Genomic DNA, 22,717 nt, shown 5'->3' on the forward strand with positions numbered 1-22,717 from the left:
TTGCCCGACACTTGAACATTATCCTGGCCCTGGAGTCCTACGATCGGGATGCTCAACCGGCCGCGGATCCCACAAGATCCCACAGTTAACCTTCAAACGTTCAACGTTCAACGTTCAAGCCTCAGGCCTGGGTCCAGGTACACGGCTTACCCTCACCCCATACCCGGCGGGTTTGACAAACCCGTGTCGATCTTCAAGAAAGATACAGTGTACTATATCGGTGAATAAATTCTGGAAACTTTTAGCCAACCAGAGAGATAAGTCGGTTAATTGGATTACTTGGATAACCCCGACGAGCTGATTCTGCTGATCCCGCTAGTTCATGTCGATGGTGTCCCTGGTCGATGAGTAATTTATCGATCTCGTCTTTCCAAGGGGGAAATTGGAAGGATCTCCAGCGAGGCATTCAATAACGCAATAAGAACTTCTACTAAATGAATATAGATTTTGAAGCGTGTGGCACTTTGCGTACAGAACACAAAGACATGTTATAGAAGGTTCCTAAGTAGGTAATGTGTTTCAAAAAATCACTTTAAACACTCGGTGAGTGAGAATTGAATATTGAATCTTATACAGAGGATGCTACCTGCTCATACCGCAGCTTCCTCTAACCTTCTCCGTTCCTCCCCTGTAGTCTCATACGCAAGCCAGTATGTCCACTCCGACGGTCCATCATCCGGATCAAGGAATTGAAATTCTATAAATGATTTGACAGTTGAAGTAAACAAAACCGTGGCAAGACTATTCGGAGATTTGGTTATGCAATCCGATAACTGTCGTTCCAACCGTCGACAGCAGGAACTGCATTGCGAGGAGAGGTCGACCATTGCAAATTTGGTTGTCCAGTTTTCATCCTTGCCTCCTCCCCACTCGCCTGCTCGTTCATGCTGCACAAGGTTATTGTGTAGGGTCTGTTGCAAAAGTAATTATTGAACTCACTGTACAGGATGATTTCCATCGACCGGATAGATTTACCGCTGGTGCAATGGGACGACGGAACTGCAACTGGAGGATGTCTACGTTACTGCTAAAATTAAGCGATGTGATGGGTAAACGCTTCAGTATACCCTGGTTCAAGAACTTCTGGCGTCGAGATTTCTCCTGCAGCATACATTCAGCATCGCAACTATATGAAGAGTGGAAGAAGAAACTTGCCAACACCAAGTTTTGCAACTCCCGAAATGGAAACTTGATCATATCATAGGAATGCAATCTAGTTATTACAAGACGAATGCAGAAATCGGTGCAGAAGGCAGACCATCCTAACGAGATCCCCGCAAGCACATTTGAGACGGCCATTTTATACATTTCCAACCTTGTTCTGCTGTCATTCCAATCGATTTTTTCATCGATGGGCCAAGTAAGCGAAATGTTGTTACCTGCACCACAACCACGCAGAATTCCTGCCGCGACTCTACGAAGGTCATAATCGATTTCACCACAATCAACGCCATCAGGAGCCTGCTCAAGGACTCTGAAGGTACACTGAACCTTGAGTTCGTGAACTTTGCGTTCGATATCGGAAAAAACCCCGGATCGAGTGAAGTCGGATATGTAGTCGATGAATGATTTATGAAAAGACCGGAGCTCTGCCAGATGAGCTTGGTCGCGTGGAGGGGCATCCAGAACGGAAAGAAGATGACGAATGGCGGCGTAACCATCATCGTATGTCATGCCTAACCAATTACAAAGCACGAGGAAATTTCTACTCTCTGTGCTCCATTCCCAACTTGGATCCCGAACCATTGACAACAGAAGTTTGCGCGTGTTCACCATGGTTCTCTCTGGAACCTTGGAGAGGATTTGCGCATATAACATATCAAGCCGTGCCATTGGGTGTAGCTCTTGCAGGACATTGGATAGTGGAAGAGTATCAATGAATTTGAGTACATCATTGAGCTGTGACGTCGGGTTTCCAACCACGGGATCGCCGATGTATTTGATGACTGTATCGGCGAACACGAATAGCCCTCCCGAAGCATCAGCCAGTTTCCATAAATCCTGCTCCGGAGGCCACTGCGACCGCGATCCGAGAGAAAATTCTTTTTGGATCCTGGCCAATTCGTTACGAAGAAACCTTTCAACATCGTTGCGAGCTTCATCCGAGTCAACCAGAATTTCCTCCTTCTCGTAGACCGCTTTCACATGGTCTTGAGCAAAGAAATACGTGATGTGAGGCTCCGGGCGGCTGGCAATCATCCATACAATGGGTGAGGATGGGTACGTGGAACAGTGGGTAGAGATGAGCTGGAGCAACTCTCGCTGAGTGTGTAACTGATCACATTCATCAAGGCCGTCAATGATGATCATGATGCGGCCAATAGAGTGGAGTAGTGGATCGTGAATGAAGGGTTCAGTAATGAACTTCTTGAACTGCACAGACAACGACGATTGAAAGAGGGACGGGTTACGAGCAATCTCACGTTCGATGAATTGACGATAAGGCTCACACTTGGCAGCGAGCTGAAAGGCAAGCGTTACGATAGCTTTGGTTCCTTCATTGCGTCCATTGATAGAGAAGAAGATTGAGGCGCCAAGGGACTCGGAAGGGAGACATGAGTCAGCGACATTCTGCATGATGGCCGATTTTCCGACTCCAGCAGCACCTACCACCCAGCGCATCTTTTGCTCGTCGACTGCATTGGCGATGAATTCAAGACATCGTGCCAGAATGGCCAAACGTGTTCCGGGATGACATCGCGGAGGTGGATCGCGAGCGGAAGAATCGAACGCGGCTCCAGGTATCGTTTTCTCCAGGAGCTCTGCCATGACTAGGCTAGTCAATAACAGGAAGGCGGTGTAAAATGCCTCTTACAATTATTGGAGCTATTAGCATTATAATTCACTGGAGGAAAATTGTCAATGGCGATGTGATGCGTGTGATATACATGTTTCTTACCATAATTCCCATCCCCTTGCACAGATACGTTTTTTGGTTCATGAGTATTCTGAACATAGAGTGGGCCTGGAGGTGGCTTGGGTGAGCGTGGACGTCCAAAGCGCAAGAATCGAGGAATAAGAAGCGAGCCTTTGGGCATGGGAACACTGACGATGGATAAGATGGAAGAAGGTAAGGCATCTAGCGTAAGGATAACAGCATCTCAACAGCATTTCGCACTGCCAAACGGACTGAGCAAGCGGTGATTGCCGCTCGGTACAACGAGGGTAGCACCGTGTCAAAGGAGGTGTCACCGTCCCACCCACTGATCAGTGGTAGCCTAAGGATAACTTAACGCAGAGGTATCTGCAGGAGCCTGGACTTGCCCATCTTTAAAATTTCAATTCTTCGCGCCGGAGTACGCCCTGCGGTTGCTCTAATCAGTAAAGTAAATTTAGTGAGAACTTAGAAGCGAAGATGGGGAACAAAAGCGGCTTTGGTCGTCCAGGCCTTCAAGGAGTGTCACGCATCACACGCATGTCATGTGTGTGTGATACACATGGGCATGATAAGTGCTTATAATTACAAGAACTAACGATGATTGTCTTCCGCTCTCTTTCCCCCCTTGTCATTCCCTTAACCTTTTCGAACTGTGTTTAATGCTGAGCAGCCAATATGCCATTCAGTCATGCGGCGGAAATAAGTTACGATGGGGCATCATTGCGAATGGACGAGGTAGAGACGTTCCATGAAGTTTACTGCAGCGTAAATGCTTAACAGACGCTCGTTGCTCTAGGTTTTGGAGTGTATGTCAGAGATCATTTTCAACAAAGTGAAGAGGCGACGCTTGTTGGAATCGAGGGACAGTCACGCTCAACCAATAATCGATTATCTGAATGCGGTGAGATTTGACTGCATATCACCACTCTTATTTGACATGCTAACTCACGAGTTCTTTCAATGTGGATTCTCAGCTATTATTGCATCAGAATTTCTTGGAGTTGGCGGTACCGGAACTTCGAAAGCACATTCTTATTGTTTTACAGAAACTCTGCGAAAAATCCATGCTCTATCCAACCTGCTATACCCTTGATGGTATCGAGGATATTTCGCCCAAAGGTGCGGGAGGATTTTGCGATATTTACCAAGGGCGTTATCAGGGACAAAATTTATGCTTAAAAGTGGTGCGGTTATACGAGAAGCAGGATCAACATGAGATGTTGAAGGTTGGAGAATACTCTTCCTCTTGTGGCACTTTCTTACTCTTTCGTGCTCTTGTCAGGCACATTCTCGAGAAGCCATCCTTTGGAGTCAGCTTGAGCATCCTAATATCGCGCCCTTTTATGGTGTTTTCTGCCTGAAAGAAGCACATGGACGTATCTGCTTATTGTCTCCTTTGATGGAAAATGGTAACATTGTCGAGTATTTGAAGAAAGAGTCTCAGGTCCCTCGTAGACCGTTTGTGAGTTTACACCATGTGACCTCGATTATTACTTATAAGACTTTCTCAAGCTTCATGACATTGCTAGTGGCCTTGAGTACCTTCATAACGAAAATATCGTCCATGGTGACCTCAAAGGGGTAGGATCATCATGTTCGCAACCTGCTTCCACTCATGGTATTGACCAATCACATAGATCAATGTGTTGGTCGACCAGTTTTCGAACGCTCGCTTAACAGATTTTGGGTTGTCGAAAATTACAACGGATGGAACGCTTGGCTTCACGAATACTACGAAGCTTGCTTCTGGACGCACGGCAGGTTGGGCTTCCCCGGAATTGTTAGAAGACGATGCACGCCCTACTCGTGAAAGCGACATATGGGCTTTCGGATGCGTGTGCTACGAAGTAAGTTTGTGCCATTTTTCTGACCCGCAAAATGACAGCACTCATCAACTTTCGTTTCCTTGCTTAGGTTCTGACAGGACTATCGCCATTTCAGGGATGTTCGGACTTTCAAATTGTTGCAAAATTGATGAAGGGATATTTGCCTGCTCAATCGGCTGATACCAGGCTAGACTCAGACGATGCCATTAATCAAAAAATCTGGCATTTAGTGGAACAATGCTGGTCATCCGAACCTAAGCAGCGCCCCAAATGTTCAGAAATTTTGTGCAAAATGGAAAACGATTCTATCATGTGGCAACTACGAACTAGGGATACGAACAATGAGGGAGAAAGGCGTCCACAGTTTCAATACAGAGACAGAGCCGCAGAATATCTATTACTCAGTCGTGATCGGCTGAAACAACTGTTTGGGGACCTTGATGGTGATCTCCAGGTAGGTGCATCTCTGGCAGATCACCGCAGAGATATAACTGTCTCCCCCTCCGTTGGCTTCGACCCTCCTCGAGCTTCGTCCAGTAGACCATCCTCTAGACTTGGTTCACTGGAGCACGACGTGGTTCCCGGAAATCCAATTCGTTCCCAAGAATCCACTGGGCGCCTTGTTGTCCACAGAGCGTCGCACGAGTTCGGTGGCCAACCCTCGAGGGTGTCGCGGCCGATCACCCCAATAGACGTTCCATCGGACGCTGTAAATGTGCTCAGCTCAGATAGTTCCGTTGTACAACAGACTACCTATCTTGCATCTCCTTCCGATCGCACAGACTCCAGCCAAACTCAGCAACCTTTGCCGAACATACTCGCGACAACTTCGCGACAATCTCTCAATCATGAACCTCTGATTGTGCGCTTCTATTATGAATTTCAACTGCGAATAAAGATGCTGAAATGCTCGTAGTCACCACCAAACCTGGATTCGCCACCTCTCCCAAATCAGTACGGAGGCATGTTTAGTCAAGCCCATGATTCACTTATTTCGCCTTCGTCAAACTTTGTCCACAACACTGGTGAGGACTATACCCTTCGCGTGATCGATTCGCCTGCGCTGACTTGATTTAGTAGTTAATTCTACTGATACCACAAAAAGCTGTAAGCAATATTCTTGGTTCATGATTTTCATTGATCGCAATCTCTGCCAGTCATGGAGAAACTCCTGTCGCAAACGATACTTGGGGCGGCCTTTGATTCTTCCGCTCGCGATCCACCCCCACGGTGTCATCCCGGAACTCGTTTGGCTATCCTCGAACGATGCCTATACTTCATTGCCCACTGTAGCGGCTGCAAAATGATGCGCTGGGTGGTAGGTGCTGCTGGAGTCGGAAAATCGGCCATCATGCAGAGCGTTTCCGAGTCTCCCCCCGCCCCAGTGGCCTACGTTGCGTCGATATTCTTTCCTGTCTATGGAGGCGACGGAACCAAAGCGCTCATGACCCTTTCCTATCAGCTCGCAGTCAAAATTGCGCCTTATCGTCAGTTCATTGAGTACGAGATCACGTGTAACCCATCCCTCTTTCAGTCGTCGATGCCAGTCCAGTTCGAAAAATTTATCATCGAACCCTTCGTCCACCATGACCTACTGAATTCTGCGGACCGCGTCTTAATCATCATCGATGGCCTCGATGAATGCAACAACCCACACATCCAGCTAGAGCTCCTCCGTCTCATCTCAGATTTCTGCCTCAAGTACCCTTCTTCGCCCCTTGTGTGGCTCATTTCTAGCCGCCCTGAATGGCACATCGCATCTTTCTTTTCTAGAGAGGAGGTCATTCCAGTATATGAGAAGGAGGAAATTCTGGTAGATTCTGATGAGGCTTGTGTAGACGTTGAACGATTCCTTCGCTACGAACTGCTTATGATCCAGGAGGGGTCAAGTTTACTCGATCCAGGGTGGCCTGCGGAACGGGACTTCTGGAAACTCACTAACGCGTCAGGTGGATTATTCGCATATGCGCAGGCTGTATTCAAATATATCGGTGGCTCGAATGGAAGCCCAGCTTCGCAGTTCTCTGATATAATGAGTCACATTGATATACTTCCAGTGACCCATGTGCCACAAGAAGATCACCCGATGGCCTTACTCGATGTACTGTATGCCCGGATCTTGTCCAAAATTCCAGACAAAACCATCATAAATACTCGAATGCTTTTATTGGCATTAGGGTCGAATTGGGATCAGTTGCTTTTGGGCAACTCAAACTTTCTCGTCCTCTGCAATTGGTTAGGTATGACACCTGACGAAGCTTATGCCGCCCTCCGTTATCTTCCTTCAGTTCTGCGTATTCCTAGACGCGACGAAGCCGTTAAAAAATGCTTGAACCTTTCCATATGTCATTCATCGACTACGTAACCCGATCCGGTTTTTGCTCCGACATTGCTCGTGAAGCGAAACAGCTCAAGACCGAATGTGTATTCAGAGTCTTAAATGAGGTTCCCGATGGCGTTGATTTTGGTGACGTAGATTATGAATTGCTCTATGGCACTCTGAGGCGTGGTCTCTGTCCTAGTGATGAGATCTCACTTACTTGGTTGGCTGATGAAGAAGTCGGCTGGGATGACAATGATACGAGTTTGACCGTGTATAAACTGGCCATCGGAGAGGTTATAGCTGGGATTTCACGTGGAGATACTGCCTTCCAAAATGAGTTCTGCCTTTGTCTTTTGGCCACTCAGTTTGAGGTGTATGATCCATGTTTTCCATTCTACGAGTTGCGTGATTTGGTGTTCGTGAGTTCTTCATGACCTATTCTTACCCATTTGTGAGGCTGAATCAATGCATTAGGATGAGTCTCAGCTGCCGGGTGGAAGATCCTGGACGTACACGAGGATAGTCAAGCAAGTCCCCCTAAAGGTAGTTGATATTTCCACTCTATTCAAACAAGTCAAGATGCAATTCCGTCGTGCTACCACATCCAAGGCGGTTGGGTTTTCCTCAATAATTCACACCGTCAGTTCGAAGTTGCAGTTCCGTCGTCCTGTAAAAAAGATGAATCCGTGGAATTCATCTTGTAGAGTGAGTAGAATATTTGCGTTTGCAGCCGCCTATTGAATCAGTGTCATACAGCATGGATGGAAAAAAATCGAGCGGGGACAAGGAATGGACGAGGAATGGGAGACTGTCTTCGGGTGGTATGATGAGTTTGCATGCCAGTTCTGCTCTGAACGGCTCGAACGCTCATGGGAAAGTCGGAAGGCCCGTTCGCCTGATTACAATGTCCCCATTCTGTTCACCTCGACGGGAGCGTGCTGTGTAGAATTTCAATTTGTTGATCCGAAGGATGGTATGTCGGAATGGACATACTGGTTTTGGTGTTATGTTTCATTGGAGGAGCGTAAAAAGTATGGGAGCAATGTATAGTGTACAGCTTGGATCCATGTTTTATGGAACTTGGTTCTATGACTGTTGTCTCGACAGCTTCTGAACATTCTGCAAACGACGTATGGCATGATGGCAAGAACGCAAGCCTCAGCGGTGAGAACCCTGCATCTAAACCCTGACATTCACACGCCGAGTTTTTGATGTTCAGCGGGTCTCCCCATTGCCACAAATGTTTGAAGGCCGTGGCAAAACACGGTCAAGTAAGTACTCTGTGCCACGCCCGCATCGCATCTATCGCTTGACGTCATCTTCCCGCCATGTCGACCTCGCCCACGTTCCCGCAACGGTCGTCGTCGATGAATACCTTTGGAGTTCTTCGATCTGATTCTCAATTGTCACACCGAACCCGCCACTTATCCTACCAGCGTGATGCTGCTCCCCGGCGTAGCAATTCGGCTTCCACAGCTTCAGCATCGGATTCGAGTCCTCGTTCACCCCGTCGGAGGCTGATGTCCATTCCCATACGCTGGTTCACTCGATCTCCTCCAGGACCTTCGACTCTGCCTGCCAGCGATTCAGAGCCTGCCACGCCAAATTTAGAACCCCACTTACAGCCAAACCACTCTCAGGCTATGTCGCCGCCCCGATTTATCGAACAATTCGACTCTCTCCCACCCTCTCGTGGTTCCGTTACCTCTACTGCTGCTACACCCTCCTTTTACCAGAAACGGACAGAGATGGACGAAAGGTTGAAGGAGGATATGAAGGTGTTTAAATTTCAGTTGGAGCCTATTCTCTCGGAGGATAATCTGGGAGGTCAGACTTTGGATGAGAATGAGGGGGCTCGGCATATGTCTGGACAAGAGAACGATGGCGATGGGTCGTCTTTTACTACCCCTCAGATACAGATTGTTCAACCTACGCCTCTATTACCTGACTATACGCCATACGACCCCCATTCACCCCTAAAATCTCCACGAGAACCTTCAAAACTTCCAGTTGGCGGTCTCACTCGTCCTTCACGATACGATGGTCCCTCCGAGTTCAATGCGATTGCGGCACATTCATCATCTCCTACAACTGCAGGTGAACATCGTGGTCTTGCACACCAATATTATTACCCTTCCTCCCTCCCATCGTCACCTGCGACTGCCAGTGGGAACCAGTCTCGCGGGGATACACCGGCAACCCCAAATATACACGCAGATTCAGGTCTTCCGTCCCCACCGCCCTCAAAACCACGTCTTCATCGAGTACGTCACTTGCTTGGAAAAAGCATACAAGAACCTCCAAAACTACAAGAACACAAGATTGACGTTGAGGGTGCGAGAGTATCTGTACCATCAATAAACGCATCACCACGACGATCGATACCACCAGAAGAAGAATCTCCTGAAATTCCCTCTCTCACTGCCGATCTTGCTGAAATGGGTCTCAATCCTATGCACCATGAAACTCACATCTCACCACCATCATCTCCACTTTCACCAAGAAAAAGACCAAAACGTGTTCGTCCACCACGTCTTGAAGGTGACTTGAGTTTACCTGAAAGTTCTGGAACGGGAACATCGTCTTTACCCATGAATTTGAAATTGCAATCACCAGCGTTTCGGAGAAACAATCTAGTTGAGGATCAACCTTTTGTTGCTGGAAATGGAAATGGATCAGATGCGGGAGGGTCTTCGACTAGGAGTACTGCGAGGGGTTTATCGACCCCTCCTGCAAAGGCTCTTCTTTTACCTGGTAATCCTTCTCCGAAGAGGACTTTGGATTTGGTTAGGAATCAGGTTGCACAGGAAATGGCTTTGAGAGTAATATCGAAATCGAAACTCGTTGATGGTTCGTTTTTTTTTTTTTTCTGATAGTTATAGATTTAACTCGATTAATTTGATTTTTTTTTCAGGAGTTCAAATTGGTATAGCGGATGCGTCGTCGGCTTCTTCACCAGATGATATACCTTTCGTTCATATGGTAGCAGCCAATTTAGCTTCATCATTCTTACTCACATCTACACCCTACCTTTTCATCATCACCATCGCCACAACTTTCGGAGGAACACCACCAAGTCCAATCCCGGGTATATTATATATCACATCTTCCTCTCATCACCTCACCGAACGTGCCATCCAACTTTCCTATTCCAAATTCATTGGACGAATTGCATCATCTTCATATACGTTTTCATCTTCGGATCAAAATTATTTGGATGGTCATCATCATTCGACGAATTTAGGAATGGCGACGAAGACGGAAAGGGAATGGATAGCCCGAATTAAAGAATTACATGTCTCGTCTTTCGATTCAGATATCCTTTATTTCATATTAACTTCCGCATCTCGAATCCCACTCGATCCCAATACCCCTCCCAAAAATTCGAAATCGATTAAAATCCGATTAGCAGAAGCGCAAGCTCGATTACAACGGATAACACCAAGACAGGCGTATAAAGAGATGAAAAGTCATTTGATGGATGTTCCGACGGTTTTGGTGGATATAAGATGTAAGGGGGAGAGAGAGGAGTTTGGGGGGGTTGAGGGGTCGGTGGTTGTGGAGAGGAATTGTTTGGAGTGGAAGTTGGATCCGAGGTCGGAGGTGAGGTTGGATATTGTGGATAGGTATGATTTGAGGGTTATTGTGTTTGATCAGGAGGGTGTTACTTCGAGGTATGTGAGGTATTATTGGTAAAGAGTTTTTGGATGTGTGTTGATTTTTTGATTTTTTTTTTTATGTTGTTATAGTTTGGCGGCGGTGTCGTTGCAGAAATTGGGATTGCTGAATGCGACGGATGTTATTGGGGGGTTTGGGGCGTGGAAGGAGGCGATGTTGCCGGTGGTGGAGGTGGCGAAATCGAGGGCTAAGGTTTCGAGGATTGTACGATAATTTGGATATAGTTTTGAGTTGGGTTTAGTATGGAGTGGAGTAGATAGTATGGTTTGGGTCGAGTTCGATATCGTTTAAGATGGCATATTTTTTCACAACCATGCTGGTGCTGTTCTTTACTCGCATTCTAAATACGAGTTTCACGTGCATTGTGATTAACAAGGAATACAATTACAGGCGAACGAGAAAAATACGCATACATACATGCCACATACGAAAATCTATCAAAAAACCCAAAGCGACCCAGACAAACATATTCTAGGCCGGTGAACCTTGTATTTGTATGATATCTGGTTCCGATTTCTTTTCGGTCGGACGAATGTTCATGTCGGTCCCACTAGTGATGACATCCGACGACTCTGTCGTAGCGGTATGGTTCCAATGAAGGGAACTTAAATTGTTGTGTGTGTTTTGAGGTTCATGCGCTCTTTGTGATTCATACGCTCTTCCGCTCGCAACTCGATATAATACCAGAAGATAAGCGATAATCTGGATAATATTTTTTAGCCATCAAATTATTGAGTGGTGGGATTTTTTACCTCGATGTAAGATTGGGTATTGCCAAAGAATTGTGTTACTGGTTGTTCGTGAGAGTTGAGTGCCGCAATGATGATACCCCATGTAGACTCCAGAGTATATGACTCGACAAGAATAGCGACTACATTCATATACGGAGCTGACAACTGCGATTTTCCTAAGAAAAGATATTTATCAATATAACCAAAAAAAAAGTATTTTGAATACCAAAGTTTTCATACCAAGTAGTTTTCTCTGACGCCAACTCTGAAAGATGAGAAATCCAGCTATCAGAATGGTGGGAAGGATGGTGATTGTGGCTTGAAGTGCAGACTCTGCGGTGTGTGCCTTCGTATCTTGATTGGCCAAGTTTTGAATAGGGAGTGTAAGATCAAGAACTATGGTTCTGATGCGTAATGCTAAAGTGGCAAAGGATTGAGTTTGGGAGTCGACAAGAGAGCTTTGAGCTACTTGCCAACGAAACCGAAAAAACAAAGCAAGGGTATTATGACTACGAATCGTCCATATTTGATGCTACTCCAAATAACCCATAACCGCCAAATCTATGTAAAATAAGCTGGAATTGTCAGAAGAAGAGTGGGAAAGGAAAGCACCTGGATAGCCGCTGTTGATATATCAATGATAGATACACAGACAAGGCCTACAGCTATCACCGGCTGTGTATTGTATGTCGTGGTTTCATATATGAATGGACCGCCGGGGAAGTTGGCATGCTTGATATATGCATCTTGAATAACCCAAGCATTCGATACGAGATAGTACAGTCCGCAGAGCATGATCATGGAGGAAAATGTCATCATGAATTGTGTTTGTCGTCTTCGGTCATGCTCGCGGAGGCGAGGAATCGATGCATGGAGATATAGACAGTAGAGAGAGAAGGCGATGCCGTAGAATGTCCCTGCTACAGTCGTACCGCTCACGAGCTCCAGTTGGTTGAGCAGGAGTAGTATTCCTTGGAGCGGAGGATTTCTGTCCATGGGCAAATGGTAATACGTCCGCAAAGAGATTCTCGACCTATTTGTAGCGATTCATTGATTCGGGGACTCGAGAATGGATATAGATGTCGTGTCAGATTAAGCAAATACCTTGGCGACTGCGACCATGTACCTGACAAAATGTTATCTAGCTGATGGTTACTCAAAATTCAATTGTAGATATGGAAGCATGATTCTAACCGGTGCTCGAATTGAAATCGCCGCCACAGTGGTACAAATTGATCGAGAGACATGTTGATATACATCTGGCGTATTGCTGCTGCCATCATTTACTTTTGACTGGTTGAAACTTGAAACCTGCCAAGTCGACGTGGACGAGGGAGTGAGGCTAGGCAATTCTGAGCCCTGCCCCGCGCCCGTCTGATATGGTTGTATTGTTCTTGCGCTAGTGAGTGACAGAAGCTTAGTTGAGGTAACGTCGAGGCCCCTTCAGTCTTTATGAATTCGATCTATCTCCACGTTAGAATTGTTATACCGGGCTTCCAAGAGAATAAGAAATGACATTTACATCACCTGTAAAAAGCGCCGATTCTCTCTATCTTTTTGGAACGCACTGTTGTCAAAGGTACCGCGGTCAAAGATGCGAGATACCAGGGACATGAAGTCCCTGTGTCTGTGTCGGACTTGAACGAGTACTCAAATGCCCAATAGATGGATGGTTCAAGTTGATCCGTGTTTGCACCGCCATGGCCCCATCATATAACGTTATCACTGCTGATCCTTACCTTCCCATGACCACACAGCTGCTATTCGACTATTGGGACAACTTCAACTGTTGGGATGACTAGCTGATGGATCGAACAAAGTAGAGAAGCCACTCCGAACAGTTAAATCGCTCCCAATCTGTCCCCCCCGGCGCGCGAGGTGCCATTCAATGACCCCAGCGAGTGACGTGGGACGAGTCTGGATCGCTGCAGGAGAATTCACATCGTACGCTTTGGATAGGCTATGATATATTATCAACTTTTTCAATCACTTGCTCTGGTTACGTTGGTGGCCTAAATCCTGATTTTCAATCGCACCCCGACGCGCCAGCGAGGGATTTTTTCTTCATCGTGTGCTTGGGAGAACCCGGGAGATAATGAAGAGCTGCGTACATCGTTGGTGAAGGCTACACGCCATGGACCATTGAGGGCAGCGATTCCAGCAGAAAGGACTTTGAGGTCATACCGTACGTTGGGAGTTCTTGTTTCATCCGGCCTTTATGGCGTTTTGTATTCATGCACGGTTCATACACATATGGCACTGGCCACCCGTAAATTGAAAACAAAATAAGGAACATAATTACAGGCAAAGGAAAATTACGCGTACTATAGTACATTATCATGCCCAGAAGCCATGTATCTATCTTTTAAGCCATTACAACGAGATGGTATGTATCAAATTCAGCTAGGCCGGCGAACCTTGTACCTGTGAGATATCTGGTTCCGATTTATTTCCAGTAGGATGTATGTCGGTCCCACTCGTGATATCATCCGATTCCGTAGTAGTGGTATGGTTCCAATGGAGGGAACTAATATTGTTGCGTTCGCTTTGGGGCTCATGCGCTCTTTGTGATCCGTATGCCCTTCCGTTGGCAACCCGATACAACACCAGAAGGTAAGCGATAATCTTGATAACATTTAGCAAAGACATTTTAGGGTGGATGGTATAACGTTTACCTCGATGTAGGGCTGAGTATTGCCAAAGAATTGTATCGCTGGGTGATTAAGAGAGTTAAGCACTCCAATAATAATAGCCCATATCGAGTCCATAGCGTAAGATTCGACAAGCATAGCAATGACGCTCAGATATGGAGTTGAGAGCACCTGTGATTTTCCTATAGATATCTATCAATATAACCAAAGCATTTTGAATGTCAAACTTCTTTCATACCAAGTAATTTTTTCTGGCGCCAACGCTGAACAATGAGAAATCCAGCTATCAAGACTGTGGAAAGGATTGTGATTGTTGCCTGAAGTGCATATGACGCATTTTGCGATCTAGCCTCCTGCCGGAATAGATTTCCATTCGCACGTGTGAGTGTTAGATTGAAATATATTGTCTTGATACGCAATGCTACAATGGAAAAAAAATGAGTCAGGGAACCGGCAAGAGACCTGAAGCGGTACTCACCAGTGAAGACGGCTAAACAAAGTGAGGGTAGTATAGCAACGAATCGGCCGTATCTGGTGCCACTCCAGATAACCCATAAGCGCCATATCTGAGTAACGTGGTTTGAACAAGCTGGAATACGAAAGGAGGAGGGACAAAAATGCACCTGTATAGCTGCCGTTAATATATCAATTACTAATACGCAGACAAGAACCACGGCTATGCCGGCTGGCTGGGTGAGATAAGTAGTCTTTTGATATGCAAGTGGACCCCCGGGGAAGTTGGCATGCTTGATATATGCGTCTTGATTAATCCACGTATTCAATATGAGATTGCACAATCCACAGAGCATGATAATCGAAGAATACGACATCATGAATTGCGCTTGTCGTCTTCGGTCATGCTCCCGGAGGCGAGGAAGTGATGCATGGAGATATAAACAGTAGAGGCAGAAGGCAATGCCGTAGAGTGTCCCACCCGTCGTTGTAGTGCTAACGAGTTCGAGTTGAGTGGCGAGAAGTGATCCTCCCTGGAGTGGAGGATTTGAGCCCATCGAAAAGTAGAGCGTTGCTTCAGATAGCATCCGTAGAGATGCTTCTATTTATCTACAAAGATTCGTTGGCTCGGGGACTCGAAAGTAAGTAATAATAGATGTAACACGACACCGGGAGAAGCTCGTTGTGATCATTATCAGATGCTGTGTTCAGTGAGCACAGTCAATCGAATTTTGATTCGGGGTGTGGAGAGGAAATAGCGTTGCTATCGGGGGATCAGAAATTAGCCATGATCAGCAATTCGGTCAGTCGTGAGTGACGGTCTCTTTTGCCGCGTTCACTCCCAACAGAATTGAGAGGAGGCGTGCTCAGAAAAATGGGTGTGATCGAACAACTGATTATGACCGAACTACTGCCAGCGATCCCTGATGATAACGATACTCTAATAATAAGTACTCCAACTTTCAACCTTAAATTTGATTGCTGGCATTCTGCCGATACAGAAACTTTCAATCGCCGGTTGCACTTAAGGGAGAGACACAGGTTGGGCTCTTAAGTAGATCCCAACTAACAACGCCTTCATTTTTGTCCCCATAAAACACCTCAGTCCAAGCACATCTTCAGCTTGAATCTTCAGGATAGGAACTGGAACGAGCGCAAGAGGTTATCTAGAAAGAGAAATCTCGAAGGCAGTATGATGCCAAGTATGGTACCTATGAAGTGTTTTACAACTCAATGGAGAAGATGTTCGAGATGCGCACCGCATTCACAACCAGCGAAGGCCCGGGGATCAAGGGAATGGCAAACTGTATTAGACTTGCATTCTCCTCTTCCATGTTGTGCGGTTCTAGTAGCATTGGTATAGACTTACACCTTCCATAGGAGGGAATTCGATTTGAGACCTCAAAGGCCTCAAACCTGCGTGGTAGTGTCAGTTTGCAAGCAGCAGGGTCACTACGAGATTGCCGATGTGTATAATCAATAGGGACAAACAACGTGTACCGCAAAGTTCTTTCCGTGACAGCGAGACCGGTGAGCATGGCCCTGCGGCAATACACGTTGCCTGTCGACAGCACAATACTCGTTAACGCGCTGCTCTACACGGACGAGCCATGGGCGCGTGCGCTTTTCAAATTTCTCCAGAAATCTCCACCTCATCAATCGGGTGCTATCTACACAACTGTTTTATATCGACGTGAAGAATCCTAAAATTGTCTTTTTCTTTAGATCTGGCTCATATTTTTCGGACGGAGTATTACGAGGGCTTATGCACTCCGTCACCCAAGGTTGCTCTACACGCCAGTAAGACTAGGAACATGAGCGGTGCTTCTCTTATCGTACCTGGCACTTTGCGAACGATGATGGAGAGATTTGGGAGTGTGAAGTGTGCGGATGCAAGAATCACATATCTGCAGGTCATAGTCCGTCACCGACCCAAGTCTGCGAGCTCGTTGGTGTTCCTCGTCCTTCCGCACCCGCATATCTTTCGACATTGCCGCCATCATTGGCTCAACCTCTTACAAAGTTCCTACTGCCAACTTCAAGGTCGCTTACTCTGACGACAGCGATTCAGTGGCCTGTCCTGCATGCACACCTCTCCCTTTGTGAATGAGAACTTCGTATGGTATGCATCCGCTCTGACTACAGGACCCGCTTCACCAGATAGAGGCAATGATTATGTTAAAAATGGAGATAAATGAGTTAATGAGAGAGTTGGCGGGGGTTTTGAAGGACACCATGATGATGAAGGTTCAGGGTACTATTGCTTTAGATAAAGGCTGGGGATGGATGGAATCGTGCTAGAGGCGTTGGTACGTTCTCCCACTATTCTTCATCATAGCCCTTCTCCCACTAACGACTCTCCTCCTCGTTCTTCATTGTCTACCGAATTACACTCTCCACGAATACACAGACGGATTTTCATCAAATCAGGATTATTTGTCTTCTTGAGGACACCCGTCAAAATCTCCTCCTCATCTGATGAGAACGTGAAGATCTCGTAAGAAAAAGATTTTTTCTGCCCCATCCCCTACCTCGTGCCTCTCCCTTAAATCTGTTTGCCCTAACTACCGGGGTGCCACCCTCGTCGTCGCCAACCGCACCACCGGGACAACGGGAACTCCACAGGTGCACCCGCACCGCTAAGGGAAATCTCGAAGACCCCGACGGCTTGGTACTCTGAACCAACTCGCAGAAACCCTGAGGTATGTTTTTTCCTTTCGGAACCTGTAAAGAATTCGATGTGAAAGTTTGTATGGGCATTGTAATAAGTTGTAATAGTGGATTACAGGGTTGGGTCGAATCAGATGTTGATTCAAATTGGCCTATTCCTTTGGAACTGTAAAGTATACTCTCAATGAACTCGGCGTGTTGGCCATGTGTTTGGAGATTGGTGCCAAGCTTCCCCGCATTTAAACCAGGTTCTATGTCCGTTACAACTACTTCCCCTGTACAGTGAGAGAAGGTTACTCCGCGATTTCGATCCGAATCGTGTCCCTTGTTCTCACACCGACATCATAGGGGAATTTTTTCAGGGCCCAAAATACACGACTACCTTGTTATGGGCGAGAACACGGCGGTTCATGTATGTGCCGGAGCGGTGGAAGTATCAGTGTATCTGGCGTCCGCCATCGGTAATAGATCAACAGCACAAGCAAAGAGCATAACACAAGCCAAGGATTAAAGATACGCATCTACATATGATACACCCAGACAATACCACATATACGAATGAAAACGATCTATCTCTTTGGGCCAATAGTATATATCTAATTCACCTAGGCCGTTGACACTTGTACCTGCAAGATATCTGGTTCCGATTTATTTCCAGCTGGATGGATATTCATGTCGGCCCCACTCCGAGTCGTGATGACACCCGATTCCGTAGTTGTATGGTTCCAATGGAGGGAACTTAGATTGTTCCGTCCGCTTTGTAGCTCTTGCACTCTTTGTGATCCATACGCCCTTCCGTTGGCAACTCGATATAGCACAAGGAGATAAGCGATGATCTTGATAGAGATAGAGGTTAGCAATCAAAATTGGGGTATCATGATATCACGACGACCGCTTACCTCGATATGGGCTACAGCAAATGTGAGTAACCCTCACGCGGGCTCGGGATTTTTGCGGTCCCCCCGCGGGATGGATGCGTGGTTGACGCGGGCAGGGTTGGACGTCCACGCGGGAACTACGATGATTTTGAGCGGGACGGGAGGTGTGAACGCGGGAAGGAGCGGGAGGGTAGTGTCAGGAGTCCTACCTTAAACTCACGCCAACAAATCCAGTAATGCACGAAACTACAAAGCTATATTCATTCGTAAGGAGCCACAGTAGTGTATAGTGATCGTATAATGAGAAAGCCCCAAAAGAACGGAAAAACGAATATACAGACACGACCTCTCGTAAGCTAGATACTCCCAATGCGCTCCGCTAAAAAATCTTTCGACCACTTTTCCTCTTTCGACCATGCTCGTCTCGCATCTCCCAAACCTCTAAGCTTTGATCTCCATTGCGTGACATTCAGAGGAACGCGGAGATTGTTGTTTATTTCGTCGTTGAGAATGGCATCTGTACGCTTTTCCCAAAACCGTTCTGCATGCTTTGTCCAACGACCCAGATCCATCCCTGAGCCCTCGAACACCCAGCATTGCGGAAACCAGGACACTTTGGCTACATGTAAGTGATCACCTACCACAATGTTACATTGAGCTGTATATTACATATTGTTTTCACTTACCAGTAAATTGGAGATATAAACCACACAACAGATCGTATTCTTTATCAGAGAGTTCGTCGTCCACATACTCTGATCCGTTGACATCTTTTGCCACAAACATAAAGTGAGGGTCGTGGTACGTTCCACATGGTCCTCGCAAAGCCTCCGAAGAATTCATGAATTGAAGAGCAACACGGCGTGCAAAGCCTCCCCGCATCAAAGCGGCACGCGCTCTTGGCGACGACATAATTTGGCGACACTGGTGGTGGTAGAACTCTTGGTCTTGTTTTGTGAATACGTGGTCTGAGAATCTCATGGGTACGTAAGTGCACGTAGGCTCTTCAGGCATCAGCAAAACCGCAAAGGAGTGATGCCGTGTGATGTGTGTGACGCGCGTGATCCCGGTGCCATCACACCCAATCACCAAAGAAGGGGCACCTCACAGCCATGATCACGGCTCGAGATATTTTTCATTGCCCGTTCACACAAGAGCCGATCTGCACCTAAAATCACACTGAATCACAAGAATACTAAATACTATTCGTTTTATGGAGGCTACTTAGATGTGGGGGAGGATTAATAAAATCGGCTCCACGAGATTCTGAGAATGAGAGTCGAGTGGGTGGCGTTGGCTATGGCGACGGAAGTCCAAGGACGGTGGTACACTGGCAGAAAATAGACTAAGTCCAGCTTCCGTGCTGCTCCGACGTCAGGCTCCTCCCAGCTCGCTTACAGCGTGTTCCAAAACAGGACAAGATTATGTCAGAACAACATGTCCATCAAGTAAGCACACCTCTTAACGAGGTGTTTGGCCCTATTTGCCAAACGTGCGACAACTTGTGAGCGAGCTGGGTAGGAGCCTGCTCCGACGTTGGTTGCCGGTGACTTCCGCATCATTCAATATGACGTGACACTTTTGTGACATGTAGGCAAACGCGACGCGGCACGCGTTTGTGTCAGGTGATCCCGGGACTTTGTTGAATCAGGAGAAACAGGAGGCGAGAAAGATGTCTGACTCCTTCTTCCATCCCCCTTTCCCCTTCCTCACGAACATGAGCGACGATTGGCCATCGCGGGTCAACAACAGCTCGTACTCCACATCAAATGAAGTAAAGCAGCTGTTACGGGTGCCATGATAAGCACATCACGCTCAACATTGCTCCGGTAAGTGGTTCATGATTCAAATCCAGCTCGATTTTCTAACAGAAGCGCAGCCAAATTCATGTTTTATACACGTTGACGGCTGATGAAGAACCCACTGGCTAGTATCCGGACCAGGTGTAGTGAGTTTTCATTGGCTCATGTATCCGACATCTCCGCTAACCGAAGCAACATGATCTCAGAATTTTGAATAAAGAAGTGCAATGGGTCTGGGTTATAAGGCGAGTGCTTTCACAATTCGAGAGAATCGGAGCTGGAGCCTTTCCTGGTGGATGGCAGGGCTTGGATGGATGACTAGGTCGAGTAGCGGTAGTATTAGTGTATTTCTTTGTGATGTATATTAAAAACTCGAGTTAAATTTACATTTTTCTGCTTATTACGCTGTGTATGGGGAGCCAATGTGTAAAAATATTGATGTGATGGTTCGTGATGGGGGATGTAACTTGTTGTGATTCATGCTGTGAATGAGGATACCGGTACAAAATCACTTGTGCGGCACCAATTGGCGTTGTGAAAATACGTAGATATGTTTGTCCAATCACAAAGATTTGTAACGCTGTGAAGCGTGTGATTGATGTGGTGGCACGCGTGTCACAAGGTTGATATTTTGCTGATGGGATCAGCTTCACCCAATTCTACACGACGCCGCACAGTGTGGAAACGTACACCTTCCAACACCAATTCACGCACAATGGCTGATTCATCGAGTCTATCATGGGTGGCTTCATCTAGCCTTTCCTTGAGGCGACATACCATCAGAGCACTCGCAGCAGTTGGGACCGCAATGTTCCACGGTACCGTTCTACAATTGCTCAAATCCTCGAACATGTACCAGGTTCCCTCCCCTCGTTTTATCGTTCAAATACTGTTCCGGGAGTGGGAGTAGACAAGGTTTAAACGGTTTTCCTCTGACAAATCCCATACTTCACCCGCTGGGTGGACCACGTCTTTGGCCGCCAGAAGTTGAATATAGGCCATCGCAGCTTTCGCAAGAGGTGTTTGGAAGAAGTCGCTATCCAAAATATTGTATTCAAGTCCGAGGACAGCTTTTAGAGACCTTCTCTTTTCTTCGGCGAGCCGGGTAACGTGTGGTTGAGGAAGTGGTAGTGGCAGCGGCACTACCCACCCATAATACTCGTAAAGCAACCGACCGACCTCTTTCCCTAGGCGTTGGTCCTTGAGTTCATCGGCGGTCATGTTGGTTTGTACGTCGGGGAGAATTGTTAATTCCGCGACGTCATCTTCATCAGGGTCTTCTCCCCACTCTCGGCAACAGTCCCACTCGTTGTCGAAAGCATTGTACTTCATCTGCTTGTCGCTATGGGAGTTTAGAGTATCTTCTTGTTCATCGTTCCTTACACGCGTTCTTACGAACACGGGAGGCTCGTCATCATTCCAATCCCAGACATAGACAGGGCATGAAGTCCTGGGTGGCTGCCTCATACGAGATAAGCGAGCTTGTTTAGCTTTCGCACTCTCCTTCTCGAGCTTCTTCTTGTGTCTTTCCTCCTGTTTTTGGAAGAAAGGTTCCCATACTGACCGTCCTGAACCATAGTCCGACACCGGAAAGCCATGTTTGTTAATCCATATACGTGGCTTACCAGGACTCGCATCAGTGGGGTTCGCAGTTGGGGGGGAAGGCGTACGGGGGCATGTTGAAGGAGGGGTTGAAGCATTCGTAGGAATGATTTCTACCGAAGGTATTTGCGGAGACATGGGGTAGACTTCGAATGGTACATCTTCACTGTATGTGCCAAATGATGATTGTGGTTGGTACGACGGAAATGGTGAAGGAGAAGAGGGAATCCATGTCGAAAGGTTTTGAAGGTGTTCGGTAGGCGGCGTAATGAGTGGGAACCCTCCGAGCTTTGCCGAACGATCTTCTCGCTCTCCCCAACGATACCACACAGGCACGTTGTGGTCCACAAACCATTGGGCAGTCAGTTGGCCGGGTGCCTCGTCGGGATGGTGTAAAAATAAGCCAACACGATCGATCTGCCACCAGTTTTGCAGAAGTTGAGAAGTACGAATGGCATCCACATATGTGCCGTTAACTTTGTTGGATCTCTTGCGGACCACAGTTGAGAACCACTCTGGGGGCTCCTTTCCTTCAGCAAAAGCTGGACCATTCGGTATTTTTCTGGTCGACCAGTACAATAGGCCAATCCACATTGCATACCAGTCCCTGCTCTTAGTAATGTAGTCCATAGCGGAAGTCCAAGTCGGGAATTTTTTGTGATAAAGCCAGCGGCGAGGGGGGAATGGAAGGGCGTATTGCAATTTGTACGAATCACGAAGGATCTCGCAAGTTTCCCATAACATGTAGTCGATCTCCAACCACTTGTCACTGTAAAACGGCGGCAATCCGTACTCCACTTTGTTCTCGCACAGGAGTTTGTTCGGTATGATAGCTAACGGACCAAACCATACACCAGTATAGGGCACTGGTTGTCTAGGCACAAATCCTAGCCACTCAGTTCCACAAGTCCACCAACGCGGCTCCTGAAATTCGGCGGCCGTCGATACTTTCTCAATGAACTTCCATGGCTGTGGCAGAGCCGGTATAGTTGTCAAAGGCCTCCTTGAGTTAGGCGAAAAGTAGACGTCACCATTTATGATGGTAGTCATGCCCTCCGGTTCCTTGAAGGCCCATTCCAACGACGAATATGGAGGCATTCTTCAGGTGGTGCAAAAGAAAGGAACTCTAGACGTGGGACGTCGAGATGTGACCCAGGAGGCGGAAAATACGAAAGACTCTGGATGAAACCCAGTAGTCGAGGGAGAGATTTGACTCTGGATGAAG

The 22,717-nt window shown here is 46.9% G+C and overlaps 9 protein-coding genes across 9 annotated transcripts; 4 read left to right on the forward strand and 5 right to left on the reverse strand.

The window, feature by feature from the left end:
* Window positions 1-590: 590 nt before the first annotated feature.
* AGABI2DRAFT_120910 (hypothetical protein) lies at window positions 591-3,038 on the reverse strand (the record flags this gene model as incomplete). The annotated part of the gene is made up of 4 exons (XM_006464069.1): window positions 591-887; window positions 940-2,771; window positions 2,816-2,845; window positions 2,900-3,038. The coding sequence occupies 4 exons, from the start codon at window positions 3,036-3,038 to the stop codon at window positions 591-593; spliced, it is 2,298 nt and encodes a 765-aa protein (XP_006464132.1).
* Window positions 3,039-3,906: 868 nt separating this feature from the next.
* Window positions 3,907-4,987, forward strand: AGABI2DRAFT_52342 (hypothetical protein; the record flags this gene model as incomplete). The annotated part of the gene is made up of 5 exons (XM_006464070.1): window positions 3,907-4,104; window positions 4,161-4,329; window positions 4,380-4,459; window positions 4,516-4,725; window positions 4,793-4,987. Coding segments are annotated over 5 exons (852 nt in total), but the record flags the coding sequence as incomplete, so codon positions are not given.
* Window positions 4,988-5,893: 906 nt separating this feature from the next.
* AGABI2DRAFT_51342 (hypothetical protein) lies at window positions 5,894-6,739 on the forward strand (the record flags this gene model as incomplete). The annotated part of the gene is made up of 1 exon (XM_006464071.1): window positions 5,894-6,739. A coding segment is annotated over one exon (846 nt), but the record flags the coding sequence as incomplete, so codon positions are not given.
* Window positions 6,740-6,857: 118 nt separating this feature from the next.
* On the forward strand, window positions 6,858-7,278 carry AGABI2DRAFT_194705 (hypothetical protein; the record flags this gene model as incomplete). Its single annotated transcript, XM_006464072.1, has 1 exon — window positions 6,858-7,278. A coding segment is annotated over exon 1 (249 nt), but the record flags the coding sequence as incomplete, so codon positions are not given.
* A 2,340-nt stretch (window positions 7,279-9,618) lies between these two features.
* On the forward strand, window positions 9,619-10,918 carry AGABI2DRAFT_209192 (hypothetical protein; the record flags this gene model as incomplete). Its single annotated transcript, XM_006464073.1, has 4 exons — window positions 9,619-9,877; window positions 9,942-10,215; window positions 10,294-10,701; window positions 10,777-10,918. 4 exons carry the CDS (start codon window positions 9,619-9,621, stop codon window positions 10,916-10,918), a joined length of 1,083 nt encoding a protein of 360 aa, XP_006464136.1.
* Window positions 10,919-11,176: 258 nt separating this feature from the next.
* Window positions 11,177-12,432, reverse strand: AGABI2DRAFT_120913 (hypothetical protein; the record flags this gene model as incomplete). Its single annotated transcript, XM_006464074.1, has 5 exons — window positions 11,177-11,407; window positions 11,458-11,612; window positions 11,677-11,840; window positions 11,906-11,997; window positions 12,049-12,432. The coding sequence occupies 5 exons, from the start codon at window positions 12,430-12,432 to the stop codon at window positions 11,177-11,179; spliced, it is 1,026 nt and encodes a 341-aa protein (XP_006464137.1).
* A 1,407-nt stretch (window positions 12,433-13,839) lies between these two features.
* AGABI2DRAFT_120914 (hypothetical protein) lies at window positions 13,840-15,097 on the reverse strand (the record flags this gene model as incomplete). The annotated part of the gene is made up of 5 exons (XM_006464075.1): window positions 13,840-14,061; window positions 14,112-14,269; window positions 14,326-14,508; window positions 14,566-14,653; window positions 14,711-15,097. The coding sequence occupies 5 exons, from the start codon at window positions 15,095-15,097 to the stop codon at window positions 13,840-13,842; spliced, it is 1,038 nt and encodes a 345-aa protein (XP_006464138.1).
* Window positions 15,098-18,326: 3,229 nt separating this feature from the next.
* Window positions 18,327-19,103, reverse strand: AGABI2DRAFT_194706 (hypothetical protein; the record flags this gene model as incomplete). The annotated part of the gene is made up of 2 exons (XM_006464076.1): window positions 18,327-18,725; window positions 18,775-19,103. Coding segments are annotated over 2 exons (610 nt in total), but the record flags the coding sequence as incomplete, so codon positions are not given.
* Window positions 19,104-20,772: 1,669 nt separating this feature from the next.
* AGABI2DRAFT_145251 (hypothetical protein) lies at window positions 20,773-22,590 on the reverse strand (the record flags this gene model as incomplete). Its single annotated transcript, XM_006464077.1, has 1 exon — window positions 20,773-22,590. One exon carries the CDS (start codon window positions 22,588-22,590, stop codon window positions 20,773-20,775), a length of 1,818 nt encoding a protein of 605 aa, XP_006464140.1.
* Between the last annotated feature and the right edge of the window lie 127 nt (window positions 22,591-22,717).

This window comes from Agaricus bisporus, assembly GCF_000300575.1.
Source record: "Agaricus bisporus var. bisporus H97 unplaced genomic scaffold AGABI2scaffold_9, whole genome shotgun sequence".
In the NCBI taxonomy this organism is placed as follows: domain Eukaryota; kingdom Fungi; phylum Basidiomycota; class Agaricomycetes; order Agaricales; family Agaricaceae; genus Agaricus; species Agaricus bisporus.